The sequence below is a fragment of the Camarhynchus parvulus genome, chromosome 3 (assembly GCF_901933205.1).
Source record: "Camarhynchus parvulus chromosome 3, STF_HiC, whole genome shotgun sequence".
Lineage (NCBI taxonomy): Eukaryota > Metazoa > Chordata > Aves > Passeriformes > Thraupidae > Camarhynchus > Camarhynchus parvulus.
In genome coordinates this window covers 14,039,171-14,062,757 of record NC_044573.1, presented here as the reverse complement: position 1 = coordinate 14,062,757, position 23,587 = coordinate 14,039,171, and the positions used below count along the sequence as shown (strand labels likewise).

At 44.7% G+C, this 23,587-nt stretch overlaps 3 protein-coding genes across 3 annotated transcripts in view; all 3 read right to left on the bottom strand.

Moving 5' to 3' along the window:
- The window catches only part of COMMD1 (copper metabolism domain containing 1), a 63,858-nt gene extending 61,796 nt beyond the window's left edge, over positions 1 to 2,062 (bottom strand). The window contains exon 1 of the mRNA XM_030945057.1: positions 1,860 to 2,062. Within this exon, the coding sequence (XP_030800917.1) occupies positions 1,860 to 2,048 (189 nt within the window). The 5' untranslated portion in view covers positions 2,049 to 2,062. The remainder of the gene's footprint in view (positions 1 to 1,859) is intronic.
- A 1,216-nt stretch (positions 2,063 to 3,278) lies between these two features.
- On the bottom strand, positions 3,279 to 7,504 carry CRLS1 (cardiolipin synthase 1). The gene is made up of 7 exons (XM_030945174.1): positions 7,450 to 7,504; positions 7,020 to 7,157; positions 6,468 to 6,597; positions 5,935 to 6,020; positions 5,502 to 5,570; positions 5,100 to 5,191; positions 3,279 to 3,612 (listed from the first exon to the last, which is right to left on the bottom strand). Exons 2-7 carry the CDS (start codon positions 7,119 to 7,121, stop codon positions 3,525 to 3,527), a joined length of 567 nt encoding a protein of 188 aa, XP_030801034.1. The 5' UTR covers positions 7,122 to 7,157; positions 7,450 to 7,504; the 3' UTR covers positions 3,279 to 3,524.
- Positions 7,505 to 8,736: 1,232 nt separating this feature from the next.
- MCM8 (minichromosome maintenance 8 homologous recombination repair factor) lies at positions 8,737 to 23,580 on the bottom strand. The gene is made up of 18 exons (XM_030945235.1): positions 23,264 to 23,580; positions 23,008 to 23,082; positions 22,640 to 22,722; positions 22,319 to 22,468; positions 21,884 to 21,987; positions 20,829 to 21,027; positions 19,922 to 20,007; positions 18,895 to 19,046; positions 17,880 to 18,078; positions 17,078 to 17,108; positions 16,228 to 16,368; positions 15,083 to 15,224; positions 14,257 to 14,452; positions 13,783 to 13,996; positions 12,922 to 13,131; positions 12,257 to 12,333; positions 11,255 to 11,444; positions 8,737 to 9,588 (listed from the first exon to the last, which is right to left on the bottom strand). The coding sequence occupies exons 1-18, from the start codon at positions 23,394 to 23,396 to the stop codon at positions 9,496 to 9,498; spliced, it is 2,475 nt and encodes an 824-aa protein (XP_030801095.1). The 5' UTR covers positions 23,397 to 23,580; the 3' UTR covers positions 8,737 to 9,495.
- Between the last annotated feature and the right edge of the window lie 7 nt (positions 23,581 to 23,587).

Sequence of the window (23,587 nt, the reverse complement as noted above, 5' to 3'; positions counted from 1 at the left end):
GATCCATGCATATTCAGCAGATGGATGGGCAGCAAACAGGTAGAAGAAGTAGATCATAATGACATCTTTTATAAACATAAACCCAGCACTACCCTCTGTATAATCCAGGGGGAGAAAAATTTAAATTTTTTATTGCTACAGTGAATATTATAGACTTTTCATTCATCCTCATGCTTTGCACAGGTGGAATGCAGAAAGGTACTGGGAAGTCCTTCACCCTGTTTAAGCTCAGATCCAGTGAAAGCAAGAGGTTGCTTTATGGCCCAGATCCACGTTTACTGCCTAGAAGACACCAACTAATTCACCACTTAAGTCACAGGGGCAATTCTAGACTTTGTCATCCTGCTGTTTGCTCCCCTCCCTCCACTACCTAGAGGAAGAAGGAAAAACTAAAACCACAAAAAAGTACCAAAGACATGTTTTCCCCCCAGTTTTTGTAATTATAATCATAGAGATTTTTCACAATCGAGTATCAAAACTGGAATAAATAAGCTCAGAAATTCACATGGCAATTGACAAGGAAGGGAAAAGGCAGATCTTGCAGTAAGTTTTGCTTCTTCAGGAAGGTCCTGAGGAGACACCAGCACCCAAGAGGTGCATCCAAAGACCAAGATGCTGTAAGCACAGAGGATCACTTTTGAAGTTTGCTGCTATCAGCAAATACAGTGCTACACAAAAACCCTCCAGGTTCTAAGTCAGGGAGATACTTAAAGAGAAAGATCAGTTTAAGCCTCCCTACTTCTAAAGCACAGTCCCCCAATATCAACCTTCCCCCCCAAAACTGGCAGGTGTGAAGGAAAGAGGGCCCTCAGAGCGACCAGAAGGCCAAGGGGCTCTTTCAGGATGCTCTGGAGCACAGATCCTATGAGGATCCATACAACTTTGGTGTCACTTTCTTTAAGTTACCCACTAGAAAAAAGCCCACAGAGCCCTGAAGGAATCAGTTTTCAGGATTCTACTGCAGGCTTCTGCAAGGGCACCACATGAATCTGATCATTAAATAAACGACAGAACCTTCATAAAGGCAGAAAGCAAGTGACATCATCCTCATCAAACTCCCAATCTCTCAATTCTATTTAAAACTACCGACCGCGTTTATAAATGTGGCCAATCCAAGCGTGCATTCACCCACAAGGTGGCAGTGGCCATCCAAGGATTTAGCACCTGGAGGCTCCCTGAGCCACATGCAGCTCTCGGGAACTACACAACGCTTTGAACGGAGACCAAAAGGCTCCATTAAGGGGGAAAATATCTTTTCCCTTGCACAAAAAGCAAAATCTGTTGACTAAGTAAATTTCTTGCCTCATGATTGGTGGTGCTTTTCTTTTCCTTACAAGAAAACTGCAGTTCTTCTCAGAGAGGAACAGGTTCGTGTTCCCCGGAGCACAGACCCCAGAGTGCCGCCGCTCCCTGCACAGCCGCGGCTCCCGAGGGGCGGCCAAGGAGCCTGAAGCACAGGATGGCGGAAGGAGCGGAATTTTATGGGATCCAGCATAGGGAACCATGGAGCCCCGCTCCCGGCCCCGCACAACCCCATCCCCAGCAGCCACACCCTGTGCCGGAGAGCAGCGTCCAAACGCTTCTAGAGCTGTGCTGCGCCCGCTGCCCAGCCCCGTCCGGGTGCAGAACCTTTCGCTGATATTCAACCAACCCTGCCCTGACACAGCTCCAGGCCGCCCCCCGCACCGGGCTGCGCCCGCTCGGGGATGGAGCCGGAGATGCCGGGCAGGGCAGGGCAGGGCAGAGGGCGGGGCAGTGCTCTGGGCCCCGCACCCCGAGACCCCGGAGGAGGGCATGCCGGACACCGGCGGGCGGGCAGCTTCCCCCGGACCGCGGCCCCTTCCCCCCGCCACCGGTACCTGCAGCAGGCCGCCCATCTTGGCGCGCAGGGCGCGGAACTCCTCCGGCGTTGCCTCGGGATAGAGCTGGGCGCGCAGCAGCTCCTCGGTGATGCCGGCGGTGCCGTGGAAGGCGGCCTGGGCGATGCCGCTCAGCAGAGCGCTCAGCGGCCTGCAGCCCTCGGGCGGCGGCGGCTCGGGCGCCGCCATCGCGGGCAGGGCGCGTCCCGGTACGGCGGCCGCGCGGGGCCAGAAATGCTCCCCGAGCCAGCTCCAGTTCCACTAACCAGAACCTGACAGCAGCCAGCTGAGTGGGTACAACAATAAATCCCCGCTTTCTGAGCTGGTTTAGTCACGGAGAATACTCCACTACTCATGTATTTTAAGGAAACGTCCACCCTCTGCATCTTTGCTGAAAGATGCCGGGGTGACCATTAAAGACGAGGCCAGTAAAAACAACGGTACTAATAAAGAACAAGTGTTTTCTCTGTGCACCATTTTATACAAGTTTCAATATAAAGAAAGCATTAAAATACTTCATCTATACAAACACACTCTCACAAAAGAGATGGTGTGCTCTCCTACAGAAAGTTTTCTTTGCTAATACAACAATAATACAGTGGTATTATTTACCTCCTGATTTCAGTCATTGAAACCCTTCATAGTTGTACTTTTTTTATGACATAAAAATCACGTTGCTCACAAAGAGAAAATATGAGTTTATGATCAACTTGACCTGTTCTGCCTTGCTCTATCTTGGGTAGAGAACAGGCAAAGAACAAGTTGTCCTTGCATGAGGGGGAGCACAGAGTACATCTTGAAGCTGGAAGTACAGGAAGAAATAACAGCAAACACACCTAAAATTTCTTCCACTGTCTCCATTCATTTGGACAGTATTTTAAACGTTCTCTTCAGCCAGTGGTATTGGGATTAAACAACATCTTTAGGAGCTTTAAAGCATCTGGAGATACCGGAACTTCTTTCAATCACTAGAAATTAATACATAGGATGAGAAACTCCATCTGGGTACAGATTCCTCACAGCACCGCTGACCTTTCTCAAAAACCCTGAGGACAGTTCATCATTGTTCATCTTTGAAAACAAAAGGGAGCACGGTAGGAACTCTTCATGGTTTATCAGTATCACCCATGGAATATAAAGCAAAATTTCTCTCTGCTTTGAATTTCTGAAGACAGTGTCCCTCAATGACATGCTTTCTTCTGCTGCAGCCTGAGGTGAGGCATTAGGTCCTAACGAGCAGTGCTGGTTTACTGACAGGCTGAGGTGCAAACTTGTTCTTGTGATTGCTTTTTCTTCTCAGATCCCAGTGTACTCCGTGCCTTGCATGAATATGGCAAAACAAATCTGGTGCCAAGTGTATGTCTTGACTTCAAAACCAGCATAAAACTAATCTGAATGTACATGGCAGCAGCGAGTAACCTGTGTTTTTACGAATTATTTATTTGTTTTTGTAAACAACCTCATTTTTCAAGAAATTAAAAATACATCAAAAAGTCTGTCTCTACATATATACATAGTACATGTTCAAATTTCACTTCATTGTGATGCCATGGTTTAAGCAGAAAAACAAAGAGTGCTTTGATCCAAAACTCAGCTGCAATACCACCACCTCTGGGGGCTTCCTGCCTTTCCAGGAACACTTCACCTTTGATGACCTGGACCACTTCACTTGTTCTTGATCACCTGGACAGTTTTCCTGCCATAGTGGTAATAGCTGTAGGCAGATGTCACCGTTGAGAAAGCTGTGATGCACCTTTGGGGAAAAGAGTTCCTCTAAGTCACGGGGGTCTACAGACAATATAAAAAGTGCCTTTTTTTTTTAGCATCTGTTTTTAACTCCACAGTCAGGAACTATGCTCCACACAAATGCAGCTTACAGTTTATAAGCTGAAATTCAGTGCTCTGGGGAGGATTAGATAAACAAAGGCTCTGCCATCCAGGGGTAAGCACCATGCTTTAGTATCACTGCATACCAGGACAAATTGTTACCACACTAGCACTTGCTTTAGAGAAGGGAAAATAAAAGATTCAGCATTTGCAGCCTACATAACTTTTACCAGCCTGAGAACTGACAGATGTGAGAAACTATTCCTTGGCAGTGTGAGCAGGGAGCATTCAAACCACTCAAGACTCGAACTTATCATTTCACCAAGTCCCAAAGCTAAAGAACAAGCTCCTGCTTCAGCCTCTTTTGTTTCCCTCCCAGACCACAGACATCCCTAAATGAGCAGTGCTCCTCTGTGTGAAAGCTGACACCACCCTGAGGTGGGAGTCACTGCCACAGCCCTGCCTGCCCCTCTGCTGCCCTCCCTGAGCACTGCCAGGGAGTTTCTGAGAGCATTCACAGAACACCCGGGCAAATTACACCCAGAGGCAACTCTAGATTTTGTCTTACCACCAGGATAAAAAACCACAGACTGTTAAGATCAAGGTTCATTCATAGTTCCTTAAACACTTCTTGGTTTGGGTTGGTGGTTTTGGTTTCTTTGGTCGTTTTTTTTTTTTATTTCCCTAGAAGACAAGTAACACTGGACGTTGCACTACTTTAAACTAAGTTACTAAGTAATTCTGACATCTGCTGTTCAGAACTCTCTGTTCTGAACTTTTGCCAAACAGCACAGGAAAAATAACTGCACCCGAACAGCTGCAGCCAGCTGCAGTTCAGACTCAGTTCAGAGCTCCAGTGAGAGCAGAAGGAACAGCATTTCTTAATGAGGAAAGCTCCTTTATGCTTGTTCTCATCCCATCCCTCTCCTTCCTTCCTAAAGTCTAGCAGGAATCACCATTTCTCCATGTGCTTTTCAAACAGGCTACAGAAACCTGGATTTCAAGACAGCAGGTACAGTATAAAGCAAAAATAAGAATGGCTATTATTGCTGATCCCAAGGTTGCTTGTTCAAGGACACTTCTGGCATGAATAAATGAAGAATTCATGCAGCCTTTCTTCCTGCTCCTTTTTTCTCCACTGATCTGAATTTGTTTTGCCTGTGTACACCACGCCTACTCCAAAGACTGGTTTCTAAGCTAATATTCCTGGATATTAACTAGTTTCATTAAGTACCAATAAATAAATAGCTCTGGTGTCGTTTAAGACTAAAGTTGTAAAAATTCAGGCATATGGGTTTATTGCATCTTCTGGGCACAGCAGATTTTTTTGTTCCACACAAATTAGTCTTGATTACCAGTTTCCTTAGGAGCACATTAAATTATCTGGGAAAAAAGATGTAAGATATTAGTTACCATAATGTCTGCAGATATATGCTGTCCACATAATTGAAAACAGGTGCTGCTAAAGAAGCCGCCACCAAAATCAGCTGAACTGCTGTGTTCATCTGAGAAAAGCAAAACAGGAACTGTGAGCAACATGAAGGAGTACAAGGAACACCAACATACACTTTTATTACTGCTTCAAGGATTAATTTATATAAAGAAAATTTATTTAGAAACCTTCTTAAAATAAAGCATCTTACTCTCTCCAAATTAGCATGAGCTCTGACAGAGCATAGTTGAAAACCTTTCAGGATCTAGGTATAGTTGGCACTATTTTGAAACTGTACTCAGCAGTAGTGGTAAATTATTCCCAAACCACACCATGCTCCAAGTACCCAGGAGTTATCTTTTGTAACGAGTTATTGCTCTTACCTTGCTGACGAATGTTGGTTTTAATTGTGCAGTAGCATAACAGGGGTTAAAATACCTACTCAGTGTTCTCTGTTGGGGGAGAAAAGAGGAAAAAAATGCAGCCCTTGTACATTCAATCTGATATACCTGATACAGATAAATGATAAAGAAAAGGCAACTGTAGCACTAAAGAATTACACTGCTCTTTTGTAAGACTTATTATTACACATCACACACAGGAAAAAAGTTATCAGTAGCTCTGACTTATCTTTACAAACCATATTTTATTAAAACACTGCTCTGCTCAGAAATCTATCTGGCAAAAGAACAAGCATAACATCTTGTAACCATCAAGCCTCAAGGTGAAAAATCTCTTGGTCACAACTTTGCTATTAATTAAGCTTATTAATGTATTTTTTGTTATGACTACGCATTTTTAATGCTGTGCACTCACCGGCGGAGAAAGAGTTTTGTATCGCACATAAAAGACGGCGGCAATGAGCGCCGCATCCCGCAGGATGATCATGGAAGTCAGGGGAACTGCAAGGGAAGGCAACACCAGCCAGTGAAAAACTGTCCATGATTAAAGGTAAAACACAACCAAAAGAGCAAGAAATTGGAAACAAGATTAAATAACTACATTCAAATTCTCTTGAATGAGTTCTGTGCATTACTGAGGATGTTTAACACAACTCTTGAAAGGGTTTAAACTGAAGACTTAAAACAATCCAGTCCATGAAAAACAAGTTTATAGAGCTACTATTATTGCTTTAAAGAAAGAGCCCTTAAAAATGGCAGTACATGCCACTTTGTATGTGGCAGCACTTGCTTTCTGTGGGGTCCCTTTGGAAGTGTTTAATGGGAGCAAAGGGCAAAGCAAGATTTTCAAGAGACACACAGTTTTCCTTTTAGAAACACCAGAAATGTTTCTACACATAAACTGACCTTCTTTACCTTATCTAGGGCATACAACTGACATTTCCTCACCTGGGATAAGATTTGCACAAGTTAGGCTCACATAGAGCACACTGATGAGGATTTTATCTGCCAGGGGATCGAGAGCACTTCCCAGTGCTGATTTCTGATTAGCCCAGTTCCGTGCAATAAATCCGTCCAACTAGGAAAACCAAAATTAAATTGTTCTCTGTTAGAAGAGATGAACCCAACAGCTCATGTACGCTACTTTAGAGAGAGACTTAACGAATGACATCAGGTAGAACGGTGAGTTTAACTAGGATAAAATGTGATACCTCTGAGCTGATACTTGTATCATTTAACAGACCAGCAGGTGCACAAGCACTGAGTGGCCAATGCCCACCTTGGCATTCCCCTTTCCTCCATTAGCATTAAGTCCACTTCAGGCACCTGCAAATTCTCTTTGCAGCACCACGAAGGATATATATAGCACTCCTGGAAACCAACAAATCTAAAAACAAATCTGTTTTGTCCGTTTCCATTCTACACCGGAGTCTGTTCCAATGCACGCCCACAGGATCCCTGCGAGCCCAGTGCTCCCAAAGCCTTTCCAAACCGACGTACCAGGTCTGTCACGCCAGCCAGGACAAACACACCGAGGGCAACGTTGAAATTCTCTTCAACAATCAAATAGCCCAAAACTGGCGCCAGACCCATTCTCGCCATGGACAGGATATTTGGGATGGTCCAGGGGTTTTCATACTGTAAAGCAAGAAACCAAAAAACTTCAGGGCAGGAACTCAAACCCCGCCTTGGCACGTAACAGAGTTTTAATCGCTACAAATACTTTTTCCACTTAACTAGCCAGAAAGCCTGCAAAGTTCTTGGAAGCAGCCCGCTGCTTTCGCGAGGCGCACGGCCTCGACCTGCTAAACATTAACTCCGCCTTGGGCAGGAGAGCGCCTCGCCGCGAGAGCCCCAGGGCAGAGCCTGTGCCGCGGAGTGCCGGCCGCGGCACGGCTCAGCCCGCCCGTCCCCGCCGTCCCTCACGTACCAGCTCGGCGTAGGGCCCCGCCGCGCCGCGCTCCCGCCGGGGCTCGGGCGGGGCGGCCCCGCCGCTCAGGAGGCGCCAGGCGGCGGCGGGCGCGCGCACCAGCAGCGGGAGCCCCGCGCAGGCGGGCAGGCACGAGACGCCCCCGCCGCGCCGCCCTCCACTTCCCGCCGCCGCCGAGCCGGGCCGGCCGCCCAGAGGCCTCGCTCCGCCGCCCGGCCGCCTCCGCGCCGCGCCGCGCAGGAGCCCCCAGGAGCCCCTGCCCAGCCAGGCGGCGGCCAGCATGGCGCGGTAGGAGCGGCGCGGGAGAAGCGCTGCCTGCGGGAGAGGCGCTGCCCGCGGCCCCTACGCGCGCGGCCGCGCTGCCCGCGGGAGCGCGCGGCCTCGCGCCATCCGCCCCGCGGGACTGAGCACGACGCGCCAGCCGCGCGCGGCGCGTGTGCCGCGAGCGCTGCCGGCGACGCGCGACCTTTTGCGGCGCTTTGCGTCAGCGCCGCCCCTCCGCCGGGCCGCGCGCTTTACGGCAGGCAGCCGAGTGGGAAGGCCGGTCCCGGGAAAGCGCTACCCCGGTGCTTTTCCACCGCTTTTCCGGCGCATTCCCGCCTACTTCCCGCCTCAGGCTCTCCCTCGGCGGCCCCCGGGCGCAGACGGCGACGCTCATGGCGGCCCGGTGGGCGGCTGCCCGGGCTCATCCCGCTTCCCCTCACGGCGGGGCCGCGCCGTTCTCGGGAAGCCCTTGAGGGAGGAAGGGGAAGGGTGGCTTTGCCTTAAGAAACTGCTCAGAGGGCGCGAGCGGTCTCTGGTGCTCGGCCCTTGCTTCTGGCTCTGGCATACCCGCGTTTGCTGTGTTCCAAGGAGGAACGGGAATGAGTTCACATTTCCAGCTGCAGTCGTTTGTTGGCTCCTGGGGCGCGATCCGGTCCCCAGCCCTGCACTAAGGCAAAATCTCCAACACCCACTGCCCATTAGCTGATAGAGCAGACCTTGCCCCTTCAGAGCTCCCATGTAGAACTATCATTTTGTACGTAAAGCATTTCATGTGGCTGACCAGTTTTCAGTTTCAAGTATATTTGGTCCCTGATGTCCCTTAAATGAGAGGGTGAGGCACTAAGTTTCAGTATTTCTGCTTTTTGTCATCTGTCATATCTTACCTGAGAAATGAAAGAGGGAAAACAAGAATCAGTGCTGCAGTCCTGATTTTTTAAAGTATATTTTTCTTTAGGGAGGGCGTGTTGGTGTTTGTGGGTTTTTAATTATTACACTGAAAGCTTCCCAGCTGCTATTTCATTGCACCAGACCGTGGTTCTGATTTCATCAAAGTCAGGAAGCATTCAGCACTTCACCCGTGCTGAGCACACATGGTTGTGTGTCGGGAACAGTTACACAGAAACAAGCAGAACCTGTTGCTGTTACAGATCTTGTAATGGCCATTAAACAGCCTTCAACAAGTCATATTTCTTATATATAAAGTTTAATGCAAGTCAAAATCCAATTCCTGCTTTACAAATTAAATAAGGATATTTTCTTAAATCAGACTTGTATTTCAAATAAGACCTTGGCTTCAAAGACTGTGTTTCAAAGCAGAAAATGAAGTCAGTTTCAATAAAGTGTCATTTGGTAACAGCTATCAAACAGAGTTGTCACAACCTACTGGAAACATTTCTAGACTTTAAATGAACTACAGTGCTGGAAGTACAGCTCATACCATCCTCTCATGGAAGATTCCTGGGCTGAAATTTGTGAGTGCAGCATCTCTTTCAGAAGTCAAGTCCCTTATGGCACCATAACAGAATAAAAACACACCTTCCACTCCTGGGGGATGATGAGGTCCCATTTGGAACAGAGAGCTGTAGGATGAGCCAGGCAGCAGTACCACGTGCCAGTTTGTCCTGTTGCAGCTTTCCAGTTTAATTTTCTGCAGGGGAATCTCCAGCCCAGCAAACCCCAGTGCTGTGGCAGGTGCAGCTCAGCCCAGGATGTGCCTCCCTGCTGCAGGTCAGCAGTCCAGAGGGACAATCATCCCAAGGAAGTCCATCACAGTGACTCCACTCACATGGTCTGGAGCTGATAAACTCTTGAACCTTTCTTCAAAAGATAACCCTGATCATTAAGGGATCCAATAAAACTTTCAAAATCAGATACCTGAGAAAATAAAGACAAAAATACCAAATTGGAGAATGGCATCATATCTGGTGTAAGCAACATAAACCATTTGAAAGAACTCAGTGAAATGAACTGGGCTAAGAATAGGTGAGTTTCCTTAGCAAACTCTTCACCTACCAGAGGTCTCACACCACCAGTCCCCCTGTTTTCTGCTTTAGTTACAAACTGGTTTTACTGCAGTGTTACACAGAAGCAGCAGTCTCTCTCCTTTATGACATGAAGAAAGGGTGCAGCTACATATGTGTAAATTCCAGTTCTGAAACAGAAGTATCTACCACAGAAATGCATGATTTCTACAACTCTCCCTGATTTCCAGGTATAGAACTTTGAATTGGCAAAAATAGTCTATATATGAAGGGAGAATTAGAGTTAATTAAATTAACTTCAATAAGTAGTTGATGGAACAAAAACTACAGTTAGTTATCAATAGTTCTGTTTGGCTGAAGCCCTCACAAGTACAGAATGCAAATCAATTACAGGGCAGAATACATTTGTGGCCATGTGTCCTAGATGATGTTCCTTTCAACATGCAACTTCAGGATGTCTGAAGCAGGAATGAAAACCTGAAAGGCATATTTAATCCAGAGGAGGTGATGTGTGGTGTTACATTTTAGTTAAATGGTATGCTCTGTCTCACCCCCCAAAAATGTATGGTTTATTCCAAGCCTGTGATCCTCCCCTGAAGTATCATGTATGTGTAATCCCATTGGCCCAAATCTTATTCCACACCCACTTTGAATCTCCCTGTTAAGTTGTGCAAGGGAGATGAGAAGCTCTTGGCCCCTTTTCTCCCTAGGCTCCTCCTCCCTCCCCCTTCCCCCCTTCTCCCTCAGAAACCATGCTGCTCCTGGGGGTGGCACCCCCAATAAACCTTCATCTAATCGGCACCCTCAGAAGCTGTGTGGAGTCTCCTTGCCTGCCTGCTGCTGCCAGTGAGCATACAGCTTAGGGCCCCCCTGGGGACTCCCCAGGGATCCTCCAAACAAACAGGAAGAAATGGCATCCCTGGGTGGGCAAAAATAGTTTATATATGAAGGGAGAATTAGGGTTAATTAAATTAACTTCAATAAGTAGTTGATGGAGCAAAAATACAGTTAGCTATCAATAGTTGTGTTTGGCTGAAGCCCCACAAGTACAGACTGCAAATCAATTACAGGGCAGAATATATTTGTGGCCATGTGTCCTAGATGATGTTCCTTTCAACATGCAACTTCAGGATGTCTGAAGCAGGAATGAAAACCTAAAGGTATATTTAATCCAGAGGAGGTAATGCAGAAACACCATTGCACTGCTGAAATAGAGCACAGACACCACAAGTCTAAACAAAAACAGGTGTGTCCTCTGGGGAGGCAGGAGTGCAGCACTGAAACCACCATTGCCTTCCACAGATCAAAGCAGGATTTTGCTCAGAACCAGCCTCATCAGTGGGATCAGCCCTTACCAGTGCTAGGAGCTGCTGTTGCTAACAGCTGTGGGGTCAGTGAGGCTCACAGAGATACTTCAGGAGCTGTGCTCAGCCTAACAGCAGCACATTGGTTATTTCTTCCACTGCAAAGAGGCACCAGAGGTGCCTTTGCCCCTCTCCCTTTGGCAGCACTAGCTGAGGGTGGCCTGGCAGTGTGTGGCTGCTGGAGGGGGAGCTCACCCGCAGCTGCAGCTGGCTGGCGATGTGGCGCAGCTGCTGCAGGTCGAAGAGGTTGTTGTAGGTTCTCTCTGCCACGCTGCTCAGGACAGACACGAATCTCTTGGCCTGCGAGCGATTGCTCATCCCAGAGCCGTGCTGGGAGCGCTCAAAGTCCAGCTTCCCAAACTCATCCGAGTAGGTGCCCAGCATGCTACAAACAGGTTACAAAAAGAGATCAAACTCTCAGCAGGACATAAAAGCAAACACACGTGGATTTGATTCCCAAAATGTGATGCTTGAGAGAACTTTCAGAAGCCACATGGAAAACAACCCCCTATCAGGTCACTCCCTAGGGAACTTAGACTAAGCATTCATCCAAATCACTCTTGAACTTTAACTGTTCACCTGCACCAGAGAGTACTCACAGGGGAGGAAAAAACCCTTCAGCAGAGCCTCACGTGTGCATTACTGTGCCCATACACCCAGAACCACTGTGACCACACAACTCACAGGCCTAAGCAGTTGTATTTGACTTAGGGCTGCTGGCAGCTTTAAGGAGCAGCTAACAAATCCAAATAGTAGTATCACAGAATCACAGAATAATGAGGTTGGAAGAGACCTCTAAGATCATCGAGTCCAACCTTTGCCCTAGCACCTCAACTAGACTATAGCACCAGGTGCCATGTCCAGTCTTTTTTTAAACACATCCACAGATGGTGATTCCACCACCTCCCTGGGAAAAGCATTCCAGTACTTTATTATTCTTTCAGTGAAACACTTTTTCCTAATATCCAACCTGTACCTTCCCTGACACAGCTTGAGATTGTGTCCTCTTATTCTGTCAGGTGCTGCCCAGTGGAAGAGACCGACCCCCATCTGTCTACAACCTCCCTTCAGGAAGTATCATGGTTCTAAGTCTGATAAAATGATTTCTTCATTGTGTTTGAATATATAAAGAAAACAAGTTTCAAATGAATAGCACTGTGATGCTTCATTTCTTTTAAAAGCAGTGTTTTCTATTACCTGTATTTCATTATCTCTATTACATCCTCAGCATCTTCCTTGGTAGATTTCTCTCTTAATTCCAGCCTTGATCGTGCCTTAAAATAGAAAAAACATCCCATAAATGTTTAAGATATATCATAACTGATATGAAAAAGGGCTACAAGCACTCTACAAGGGCTACAAACACAAATTTTAGGAGCAGAGATACACTAAGCATACAGGATTAGAGGAAGATTTTTCTATTTTTTGTTAATATGTCAATGTGTCCTCCTGCATACTTGCACTTTTAGGTTGTGGCTTGGAGCTTATCTGCTTTTCAGCAGTGTAGCCTTGTGAAGCAGCAGATCACAGATAGTGCTGTTAAGGCAGTGTTAGGGAAAACAGAAGCAGTCTAGGTTCAAGGTGGGCAGCAGTTGTTCCTGCCTGCATCTGCTTTTTCTCCTTTTGGGGAATGTAATAGATTCTCTTTCCATCTCCTCAAGGGTGTTTTGCTTTATAATAAGTTTTAAGGAATAGCAGTTCTTAAGCCCTTCTAAGCCTGATGCATTCTCACTTTCGTTTTTTTTTAACAAAACAGAAAAAGCATAGTGGTGAATAAGCTGTAAAAAATGGTAGGATTTGGGTAGTACCTCAGGAACAATCTCTTTGCTTTCAATCCCCTAAGCATTCCAGCTTGCATTTACCTCTGTCAGCCGAATCAGGGACTCCAGCTGCCTCGTGGTGATGGGGGTGCTGTCTGCCCCTTGGTTCTGTTTCCGGAGCTCAAGGTAGAATTCCTGGAGGACTTGTGCAGCCTCTGGAGACAAGCTTGGGTGCACGTACTGCCGAGCGTATCCCACATACTTCCTCAGCAGCTGATGGGGAATGGCATCAAAGTTTTCTCCTGTTGAGATCTAGCACCATTACAAAGAGTTAGATTTCTGTCTGTCAGAATTCTATACAATAAAAATTTTAATATCAAATCATCATCTTTATGCTTTATCTGGTGAAGTCATCACTATAAGGGCTTTGGTGCTGTGTATATGAATGGTGTACTTCAAGTCCCTATGCTATGCTCAGACACGTAAACACACACACTTGGCCATTTCAGGAAAAGCAGCCAAGGATTCTCATCTGCAATGATAGGAAGTACCAAATAGAATCCATTATAAAGTTAAATCCCTTCTCAAAAAGAGAAAATCCCAATTCCCACAGCTCCAGAGAAGACTAAACCATCGCTGCTGATATCTTGTTTCAAAAGTGCATGGGTTTACCTCCAGTAGGAGTATTTGTCCCAAGACCTGGCATTTGACAACATCAGCTCTCAAAGCCATCACTGAAGTTTAATGAGAAACATGCTTCCTCTCCTATACTTCCCAAATCCATGGAGTTGCAGATGCCCAAGGATTTTCTTCCACATTGCTTTATCTGGATTCAACACTCCATCACAGATCATGTTATAGCAAATTATTACACCCAGCCCACTTCTGTAGCTCCTTATTGAAACCCAACACAGCAAATTTGCTCTAGAGTATCTCACGCAGCAGCCCCAGGACAAGTGCCACCTTGAGCCTCTCGAGCAGGGGTCGGTCTGAGGTGGCCTGGAGGACAGAGTGCTCCTGGGAGCTGGCCCGTGTCACCAGGGCACTGCTGGCGGCGGCGCGCCGGCCGGCCCGCATGGCCATGACGTGCTCCGACAGCAGGTGGTCATGGTCCTCGTTGGGCGTGTCCAGCAGGATGAACACCAGATCAAACCTTGACAGCAGAGCACTCCCCATTCTGGAGGAAAGACAAGGAACTTGGAGTAGTGGAAAAATTATAGCAACTCTGTTCCACTTCAAACACAGGTAAAAGATCCTGTCCTGCTCATTCAGAATAAAGTACAATAGCAATTTCTCTCTCAAAAGCCACTAAAGATTCTTAAAGTTTGTGTTCACACTCCAAAATTCTAGAAAACGATTGTACATGAGCTACAAGACGGTCAGAAGCACCTACACCTGAATATGAATTACAAAAGCAGCATTTCAGAAAGGGCTCACTTTAGGTTCTCAGACACTGTTTTGGCTTTGTTATAATGGCCTCCAACGGGGTTTGCTGCAGCAACAATGGATGTCCGAGCTGGCAGACTGCAAACAATGCCAGCCTTGGCCAGGCTGATGCTCTGCTGCTCCATGGCTTCCAACAAAGCCTGGTGCTGGTTTCCCATCTTATCAAATTCATCTATTCCACAAATTCCTGGAAGCAATTAAAACAGGACAAAGACTTATCAGACAACACATTAACTGAAGGACAAGCATGTCCTACAATCTAGTGCTACATGAGAAATCCAACTTGGAACCCCAGGGACTGCAGGAGACATTGGAAAATCTCCATTTCTGCCAGCTTTGTTTTCATTCCATGGTAATGCAACCAAATCACTATGAACTCAGCCTGACTTGGGGATTGCAGCATTTTGGTGATTGCAGCATTTTGGTGATTCGTTAAGATGATGAAACAAGCTTTTTAAAAATAGACAACATATCTCATAAGTGAGTCCTTTTTCAAAACCAGCAAGAGTCCAGCAGCTGATATCAAGTCAGATCTCTGACAAAAAATATCCCAGTTCTTTTACACAGTAAGTCTGGTATATGAACTGAGAAGAGAGAACTGAAGTTTCCCTACACTCTAGGAAAGCAGGAATTGCCCCCAGAGAAGCCACCTGAGAAGCTCAGAACTTCCCATGGTGTGGAGCCCAGTATCATACTTCACACAGACATATTTAGTCCACAGTTAAGCGAGCACTTTGGCTTAGCTGAGACTCAGCAGCACACACTCTCCTGCCCCTTACATATGGCTACACAGAACCTGTGGCATTCTATGGATTACCTTGATCTCCAAGCACTAAGGCACCAGCTTCCAAGGCAAAATCTCCAGAAGCGCCATCTCTGGAGAGTGTAACAGTCAGGCCAGAGCTGGTGGAAGTATTACCACAAACATACACACCTCGAGGAGCGACGTTACACACGGCCTAGAAGACAAACAAATACTTTTTCCTTCCCCAAAGTGAAGAATTCTCATAAGCCTCATTCTAGAGAAACAATTCAAAGTAAACCCAAATTTGTTTATTTCTGCTGAATATGGGCCAACAGTAAAACTCTAACTCCTTGCAACTCCAAGACACATAATTCTGCAAAGCAGTAGGAGTAACTTTTCTTGGACGGTATTTTTTTTTAAGTAACAATGTGAAAAAACAAATCAGTTACTCTATGCTGGAGAGTCCTCATTCAATGAAAGAATAATTTAAAAATTTTGTTTGTTAAGATGCTTGCATGTAAATCCATCACTTTGGCTAAGTGCAAATCACATCCTAATGCAACAGGTCCACGTTAGAAAGACTTATTAAAGAAGGTCTAGGTGAATCCTATCCCTTTTGCATTTCACAATAACCATGAAAAAAGACATGGAATTTAAAAATCACTCAGTTTAAGGAAAAAAAATCTATTACAAATTGTCATAGTCATGCAGAAATACCTACTGAGATCAAAACCCAAACACAGCATCAGGTGACTTTCCCAAAAAGATCTGTGCTAGCAACATGGAAATAGGGTAAGGAATGGAAGTAAACCTCACAGAAGGAGAGTCACAGAGTATCTGAAGTTGCATTTGTTCAAAGATTAATTACTTCATTTTACAATGGACCAGCTAAATGAAGACATGAAGGAGTGAACCTCCTCACTGGGGAAAAGGGTTGGTGACAAGAACTGTGTAAGGGCAGGACAGCAAGCCTGTAAGCCTGTCCTTGAAAGCCCATGGGCCTGACAAGGACACCTGCTTTGGTGTTTAATAGGCTCCCTGGATGGCAGGAGAGCCCTTTGGATACTCTTCTATACTTGAGGCATCCCACATGAAAAGATAGCTCCAGCCAGGTTCAGTCAACCCTTTGGTCTCAGCACAGTTATCCTACCATGGTTGCAAGTCAAGATAACAAGGAAATAGAGGAAAACAGAAAATAGTAATAAAGGAAACCATACTTGCAACATCTGACTTTTTCCTAATCCTGGATCTCCAACAACCAGAACATGTGGATCTCCTCGCACTGGGATTCTGTTCTTGTCATCCACAAACTTCTGACATCCTCCAAACAAGGCCAGGGCCAACCCTGCCTTCACAATCTGTTGTGGTAGAGGCCAACACTGGTAAGCATTCCATTCCATCGTGGTGACCAGCACTGACAGCTCCCTAGAACTGCCTGCAATGACCTTTCTTTCTGGATTTCTGAACTTAAGGGTGTAAGGCTGCCACTCCCTGACACCAAAAGAGACTGTGAGCCACAGTCTGTCACACTGATACTTTCTGAAAAATCCCCTTTGCCCAGGATTTTCTCCTGGGAAGCTGAAAAGCCTCAGAAAGGAATGAAAAAAACAATACTTATCTGATTGCTGCTCCTGTGTTTGCTGCTTTGGAATGTGGCTTGGACATTGTTTACCAACAGGTGAATGTTTGATTGGTTCCATGGGAATTGTTTTTTCATAATAGCCAATCACAGCCAGCTGTGTTGGACTCTCTGAGTCAGTCACAGTTTTTTATTAATCATTCTTGTTAAACCTTCTGATGTATCTTTTTCTTTAGTATAGTTTTAGTATAGCATTCTTTAATATAATATAATAACATAAAATAATAAATCAGCCTTCTAAGAACTTGGAATCAAATTCTCATCTCTCACCTCGTCCTGGGGACCCTCACAAACACCACAACAGTCACCTGTAAAAACAGTCCCTCTCCCTTCCACTGTCCCAGATAAGCTTTGTGAATCCTTTAGGAGTTGAATGGGGCATAAGCATTTCAAACTGGAATTACAAGTAGAATTTTTAGATTATTTACCTCATGGCCATAGATTGCAGGACAAAGAGAGCTGGAAAGCAAAGCACAAGGTAACATAAGTGGAAGATAAATCATGTATTACTATAAATAAATCACTTGTCCTCTCTCTCATCACAGGTCACCTTAAGAAACATAAAACTTTTTGGGTAGCTGTTGCTGAATTTCCAACAGAAATCAGCAGCCTCAAATTTCTTGAAATTTTTGGATAACCAGAGATGACTGAAACAAGAAAAGCTTTTCACTTGAGTTCCCACAAAGACAAAGGAGAACCAGCTTCCCAGTGGTATCTGCACCTGTTCTTGTCTTAATCAAGTAACTGCCTGTAACCCTCCTTTTAAAATGTTGGGTTTGTGTTCTTTGACTCCACTGGGAGGGCCTGAGGGACATCCCAGGTAGAAGAGTATTTTCAGTCTGAATTGAGGGTCTTTCACACCCTCTGCTCAGTTCTTGCACCTCTTTCCTCTACTGTAGAAAACTGGAGGACAAAATGGTACTTGTAAGTTGAATTTACACAGTGAGGAACAAAATTAACTAATTGTTTTTCTACCCAGAGCTTTCTGTCTAAGGTTAAACTAGAACACAGGCAACTTCTTGAATCTCTAAACCGCTCCCAAAGTCCCAACATTCCCACTGCAATACTCCCCTCCCAAGTCCCTTGCCCAATGCAGTTTCTTAGATCTCTGTTTCTATTGCACAAGGCTCAGACAGTTCACAGCTTTAGGATGAGCTGTCACATTTCTCTGAAGGTGTCACACTGATTCATGTCTAATCCTAGACCCAGTCTAGGTCCGATACAACTTACTTCACAATGAGCCTGAACAGATTTTCCTCAGCTTGAATTTCTTGGATAGCATAGAGGTCTTTAAGGGAAAACTCCATGAACGATCTCTGAAAGGTCTCATCGTCAAAATTCTTCAGTTTTTGTCCTTTACTGTTGCTGACAGAATTTGCCTCAATGTACAGTAAGAACATACACTTGTCATTCTTGCTTTTAGAAGCTCCTGTTAGAAAAATTGAGAAAGGATGATGGAGCATTTTTTCTGTCAATAAGCACTCATATTATCTACAAATGACATAGAGTAAGTCAGAAATATGTACATGTACATATTTAAGTATTGAATATCTGCACTTTGTAAAATCGATGCAAAGTAAGTTTCTAGCTACATTTGTTCTTTTAAATTCCCTCCACTTAGGTACACAAGAAATATTTTCCTGAAATTGAGGATATATGTCTAGAGAGAATTTTGTCCCAGAATAAATACATTTTTCCAGGGATTTGAAATTATTACATTATTCTTGTCAAAGCGAAGTTGTTTCTACTCAATATTTTGGGGGAAAAAAAGATGCATGATGCAGAAGCATTAAATATGTAGCACAGTAATTACTCAGTAATTATCAATTAATAATTAATATTTTTCTATATAGATTGATTACTGAGCAGAGAATGAAGTCTCAGAGTAAAACAGTCTTGCAGTTATCTGCAATGTATTCTTTCAGAGCAGTGCACAGCATATTTCTTCACTTGGGGAAAGGAAAAAAAAGGGTTGAAAAATTTCTCTAGGGAGGCTAAGCTAAGATAACTCTCTTTCACAACAGTGTGACAGTTCTCCTAATGTCTGAAGGAGATATTGAAGAGAAAATGCTAAGCAAATAATGCCATAAAATACCTCTTCATTGTAAAAGTTTGCTAACTTCCAAAGAAATTTACGCTTTATGGACTTATGGCACTGAGAGCTCCAATTATGGGGAGTGACTTGCTGTTCTTGTGGGTAAGCACTAGCAAAAACCCCACTGTAGGGAAAAGATGCTGCACTCACCTTCCTCAGTGCTTGCCACCTTCACTATGCCTGTGACTGTGACCATGTCCCCTGGGACACAGCTGTCCACGAGATCCTGCACCAGCTCACACTCGATGGTGCGCGGGATCCGTCCTGCTTCCCGCTGGTCGTCTGCCATGAGCTCCTGCACCCTGCAACACACCAGGGCAGCTGCACACCCTGCAGCAGCACACAGCTCCAGTGCAGCTGCAGCACACAGCTCCAGCGCAGCTCTGGGCATCTTCCTCAGGTCATGCTTCACTAAATGGGTATAAATCATGCATAAGGCCCAGAAATGCAGTAACTGTGAACTCTGAGTTGAAATGCAGATTTTCTACCAGTGATGAGCATGTTCATGTAGAAATAAGTACAGTTAATAAAGTAAAAGGGACCCATATTAAAAAAAAATGAAGAGCTCAGACATTATAGCCCTCATAAATTCTTAATAGGTATTTCAGCCCTGGAAAAGCCCAAGGAATTTCTCAGACCATAACAAGAGGAGCAGTTGACTCTCTGGTTGTGGAGCTCTGAGATTCCCTGGAAGCCAAGCCAAGCTTTACCGAAGAAGCTGTGATGAACAGCGCCCTCTGGAGCTGCTAAGAACAGCACGAGATTTTACATGTATGTCACTTCAAGATTTTTAACTCTCCAGTTTACTTCCAGCTCATTCAGGTCAAATGGTACAGCTGACCAATGTAACATAATAGGGTTTTTCTAGCTGATTTACAGCTCATTAAAGGGAATCATGAAATCATAGATGCAATTAGAAATTATTGAGAAATGTAGCAAAGAGCAAAGCTGAGCATCTCTCTAAGAGCTGGGTAAGGGCAGAAGGAATTTCCAGGAAACTTTGACAGGGTAGGTTACAAAGTATATCAGCACTTGGATAAAACAACTGCTTTGTGATACAAATGTTGGAGAGTGCTGGCTGCAAAAGAGTAAGATTATTAAAATCACACAGTGTAACATGGGTTGAGCCATCCTGTCACTTTTTGAGTGTCCTGCCATATCACATTTTTGTGCTTACTTGACAGACTGCCAGTCCACTGTGGTGGTCAGAGGAGAGCTCCTGTCAGCTGTGAAGGACCGGCCCCGGCACTCGGGAACAAGGCACTGCAACAACAGGAATTCTGACTCATTCCCAGCCTCTTTTAATGTCCTAGGGTGAAATTGCCTTATTTGATTAAAACAAAAAAAACAAACAAACAACAACAAAAAAAAACAACAACTAACCAACAAAAAAAAACACCAAAAAAACAAAACAAACAAAAAAACCCAACCAAACAAACAAACAAAAAAACAACAACAACAAAAAAAAACCACCAAAAACCACCCAAACCCACAAAGAAATAAAATTCAGCATCATTCCAGGAAAAGACAATTAAATTAGGGCTACAAATTAGGATGTACATAATTATGAGGCTCTATCAAGCACAGACACCTGAACTCTGACTCATAGCTGTTAGAGCAAACACAGCAGAATTGTGTGATCCCCTCAGTGAACTGGTTTGAGAATTACCAGGCACTGTCCTATGTCTAATGGCTTCTTAAGTCCAGATAATAAAAAGTTAAATTAAAATAGAAAGTTCTAAACAAAAAACCCAAACAATGTAAGCATAGAAAATCACCACAGCAAGGTGGATCTTTTTAAACACAACTGGTGAAATGGAAATTAAAAGAGATAATATTTTTTTTCAGATTTCAGGGAATTTCTATGTATTTTTTGTCACATATCCTGTTCCAGCAGCATACACTTTTTACAAGTAACAAGGGTCTGAAGTAAGAAAAGTTGCATGGTATGTTTAGTTATTTTTCAACATGTCAGTTGTTTAACCTAGCTTTAAAGACTTCTTTTTCGCTTTTTTTTAACATCTGTGATGCTGCTTTTTGTGAAAACACACCAAAAAGCATGAAGTTCCATGGCTTTGGCTTACCTTGGTGGGAAGGGTGTACTTCCCATCAGGGAGAGGAACACCCTGCACATCCCCACAGGCAGCACACACGAAGGCCAGGTTGGTGCACAGGGGTTTGATGTTGCTGACCCTCACCACGGTGCCACGCAGGGCGATGTACTTGCCGTAGCAGTTGGCCCTCACGTTTTTCAGCTGGGTTAGAGGCTCATAGTTGTACACCCTGAATTTGCACACAGAAAACGAGGACAAAAATAACCCCCAAACCCATCCAAACACAGACAAAAATTCCTACTCCCAATTAAAAAGGGTAAAATCCAGAAAAAAACCGCTTAGAAGTATTTTTTTCGGTGGATCCATGGTACAAATCTTTGATTCTTGCTCTAGAAAGCAGCAGAACATTCAATATTCTCACATGAATTGACCTCAACAGCCTCAAACAGTACAGTTTGTTTATCCAGTGACACCTCTGGCCTAGCAATACATTTAAGATCATCTGTAAGTGTCTCTTTCCATAGTTTCAGACAAAGCCTGGAATTCAGACTTGTGACACAGAAGGACTAAAGTTTTATTACAGCTCTGCCGCCACCAGCAGGGAATTAAAAACAATAATAAAAAAGAAAATAAATTTTAAAAGGTAAATTGAACTCCAGTAGAGCTTACACACCCAGACCCCTGAAGTGTGAGATGCCATTACTTCTGATAAAGAAAAAAAAGTTCTAAGGACTTGTTTCATTAAAAACTTCTCCAGTCAACAGAAATTTAAATAATTCTGCTTTTAATCAATACAATTCTATTTCTAGAACAGTTGTTCTGCTTATAAGCCACTTCTCTACTTACAAGCTTTTCTAGTTCAAGCTGTTTGTTCAGTTTATAAGGAGGTTTCATTTCACTTTTTTCTGTACAAGGACATGAGGTCACAGTGAAGAGAAAAAGCAGAATGCAGAGTGCTCTCCTGGAAAAAGCTTCACAGAGCCCAGTTTTCCCTTAAACATGCAAGCCATGCATGGACACTGGCAAGGATTAGCCAGGAAGCAAACAGCTCTTCCTTGGAAAGAAGAAGTGCCCAGCCCCCTTACCTGGCGTGGATGAGAGGCACGTTTATGACAGGTTCCCCCTGCAGGGGCAATCCCTCCTGCACCTGCAGCTCTGCCGCGTGCCTCTCCAGGTCCTTGGTGAGCACCTGCATGGAACAGGAGGGGACACAGATGCCCACAGGAATCAGAACTCCCAACAGGGGGAGACACAGGTGGTAGAACTACATTTAGTTTTAGCCATCTGATCCAATGATTAATAAGAAAAATGCACCAAGACCAAAGCAGCATCAAAATGTGATTTTGAGGGTCATACAGGAAGAGGAGAGATGGAAAGATTTGAGTTTTAAACAAAAAGTAATTTGCCCTAAGAAAGAAAAACACAGAGATGTGGGGTTTGTAACATAATGGCTTCTAAGTGTCACTGATTCTTTTTGGTTGTGAGGGTTCTGCTTCCATGTATCAGAACCTCGTGTTTACCTGATGAATTGCCAGACCCATACACTGCAGTATTTTCTGGGGCATGTCCCTGAGTTCAGCAGATATATTTGGTATTGATTTAGTCAGCTCTCTGTCCTGGATCAGCTCCTTATAATCCACAAGAATGCTTCCTTTTCTTTCTATTTCATCCTGGGAAACACCACAAATGATAAAATACACTTCAAATTAGAAGGGAAACACCCAAATTATGTCCTAAATGTTTCAGGTGTGTGATGGAGGTTACTTTTGATGGGAAAAAACACTAAAAATTGTATCAACCACAGGTTGTTGGGGTGGGATACGTTCGGCTTTGTTTTTTACCTTGTCATAAAGCTCAATGCGCTGCGTGAAAAACTTTTCAAAGGCTTGAGTCTTCTGGACAAAAGGAGACTTGTCATTGTAAACTAATTAGAAACACACCACATTAGTGACAGAAATAATTCTTTCCACTTCACAAAATACATAAACAGGTAATTTTTCTTCCATTGTTTTTCTGCACTGCAAAACTACAGAAGATGATAGATCTCCACAGGATCCCAGTAGTGATCACAAAAGTTACAGCATATCACAAGAGTGAAATCTTTATGGTATTTATGTTTTTACAGATGAAATTTTGGTTGTTCTTTATTGAACTTGTAACTCTACTAACACTACATGTAATAAATTCTAGAAAAATAGGTTTAAAATACCTTCAGAGAAATAAAGTTTCCAGCCCTTATAGGGAATAAATTGGTCCATCGTTGACTGGACTAGTCGAGATTTTGCTGGGGGAAGAAAAAAAAACAAATAATGTGGATTGAAAGAATACAGATAGCGAAATTTTGCAAGTTTTATTCTCAGTGATTCTTTTGACCACGGGAGACAAGCAGCTGTAATTGCCTAGCACAGTGCGTTAGAAGAAAAGCATTACGGCTTCAGAACGTAGAAGCACAGGGGCTGGCTCACCAGGTTCGGGCATCCTTTTGGGCTCTCCCTTCTGTGCTCTGCCTCGCCATCCTCCTCCTCCTCGCCATCCTCCTCGCCATCCCTGGAAGCCTCTGCCCCGGGCGCATCCTCTGCCCCTGAGCTCCCTGCTCATCTCCCGCTGCCAGACGCGACAGCAAACCGAGCTGAGGAAACAAATTCCACCAGAAGACACTTAATTGAAGCCAGTGCTGTTTTCCAGAGGGCACCCCGCGGGAGGCAGGCCCTTTCTCCCCTAGCACAGCGCGGGGAACGCTCGGAGCAGCCCCGGGGCCAGGCGGGCACTCGCAGCCCTCAGCGCCGGCT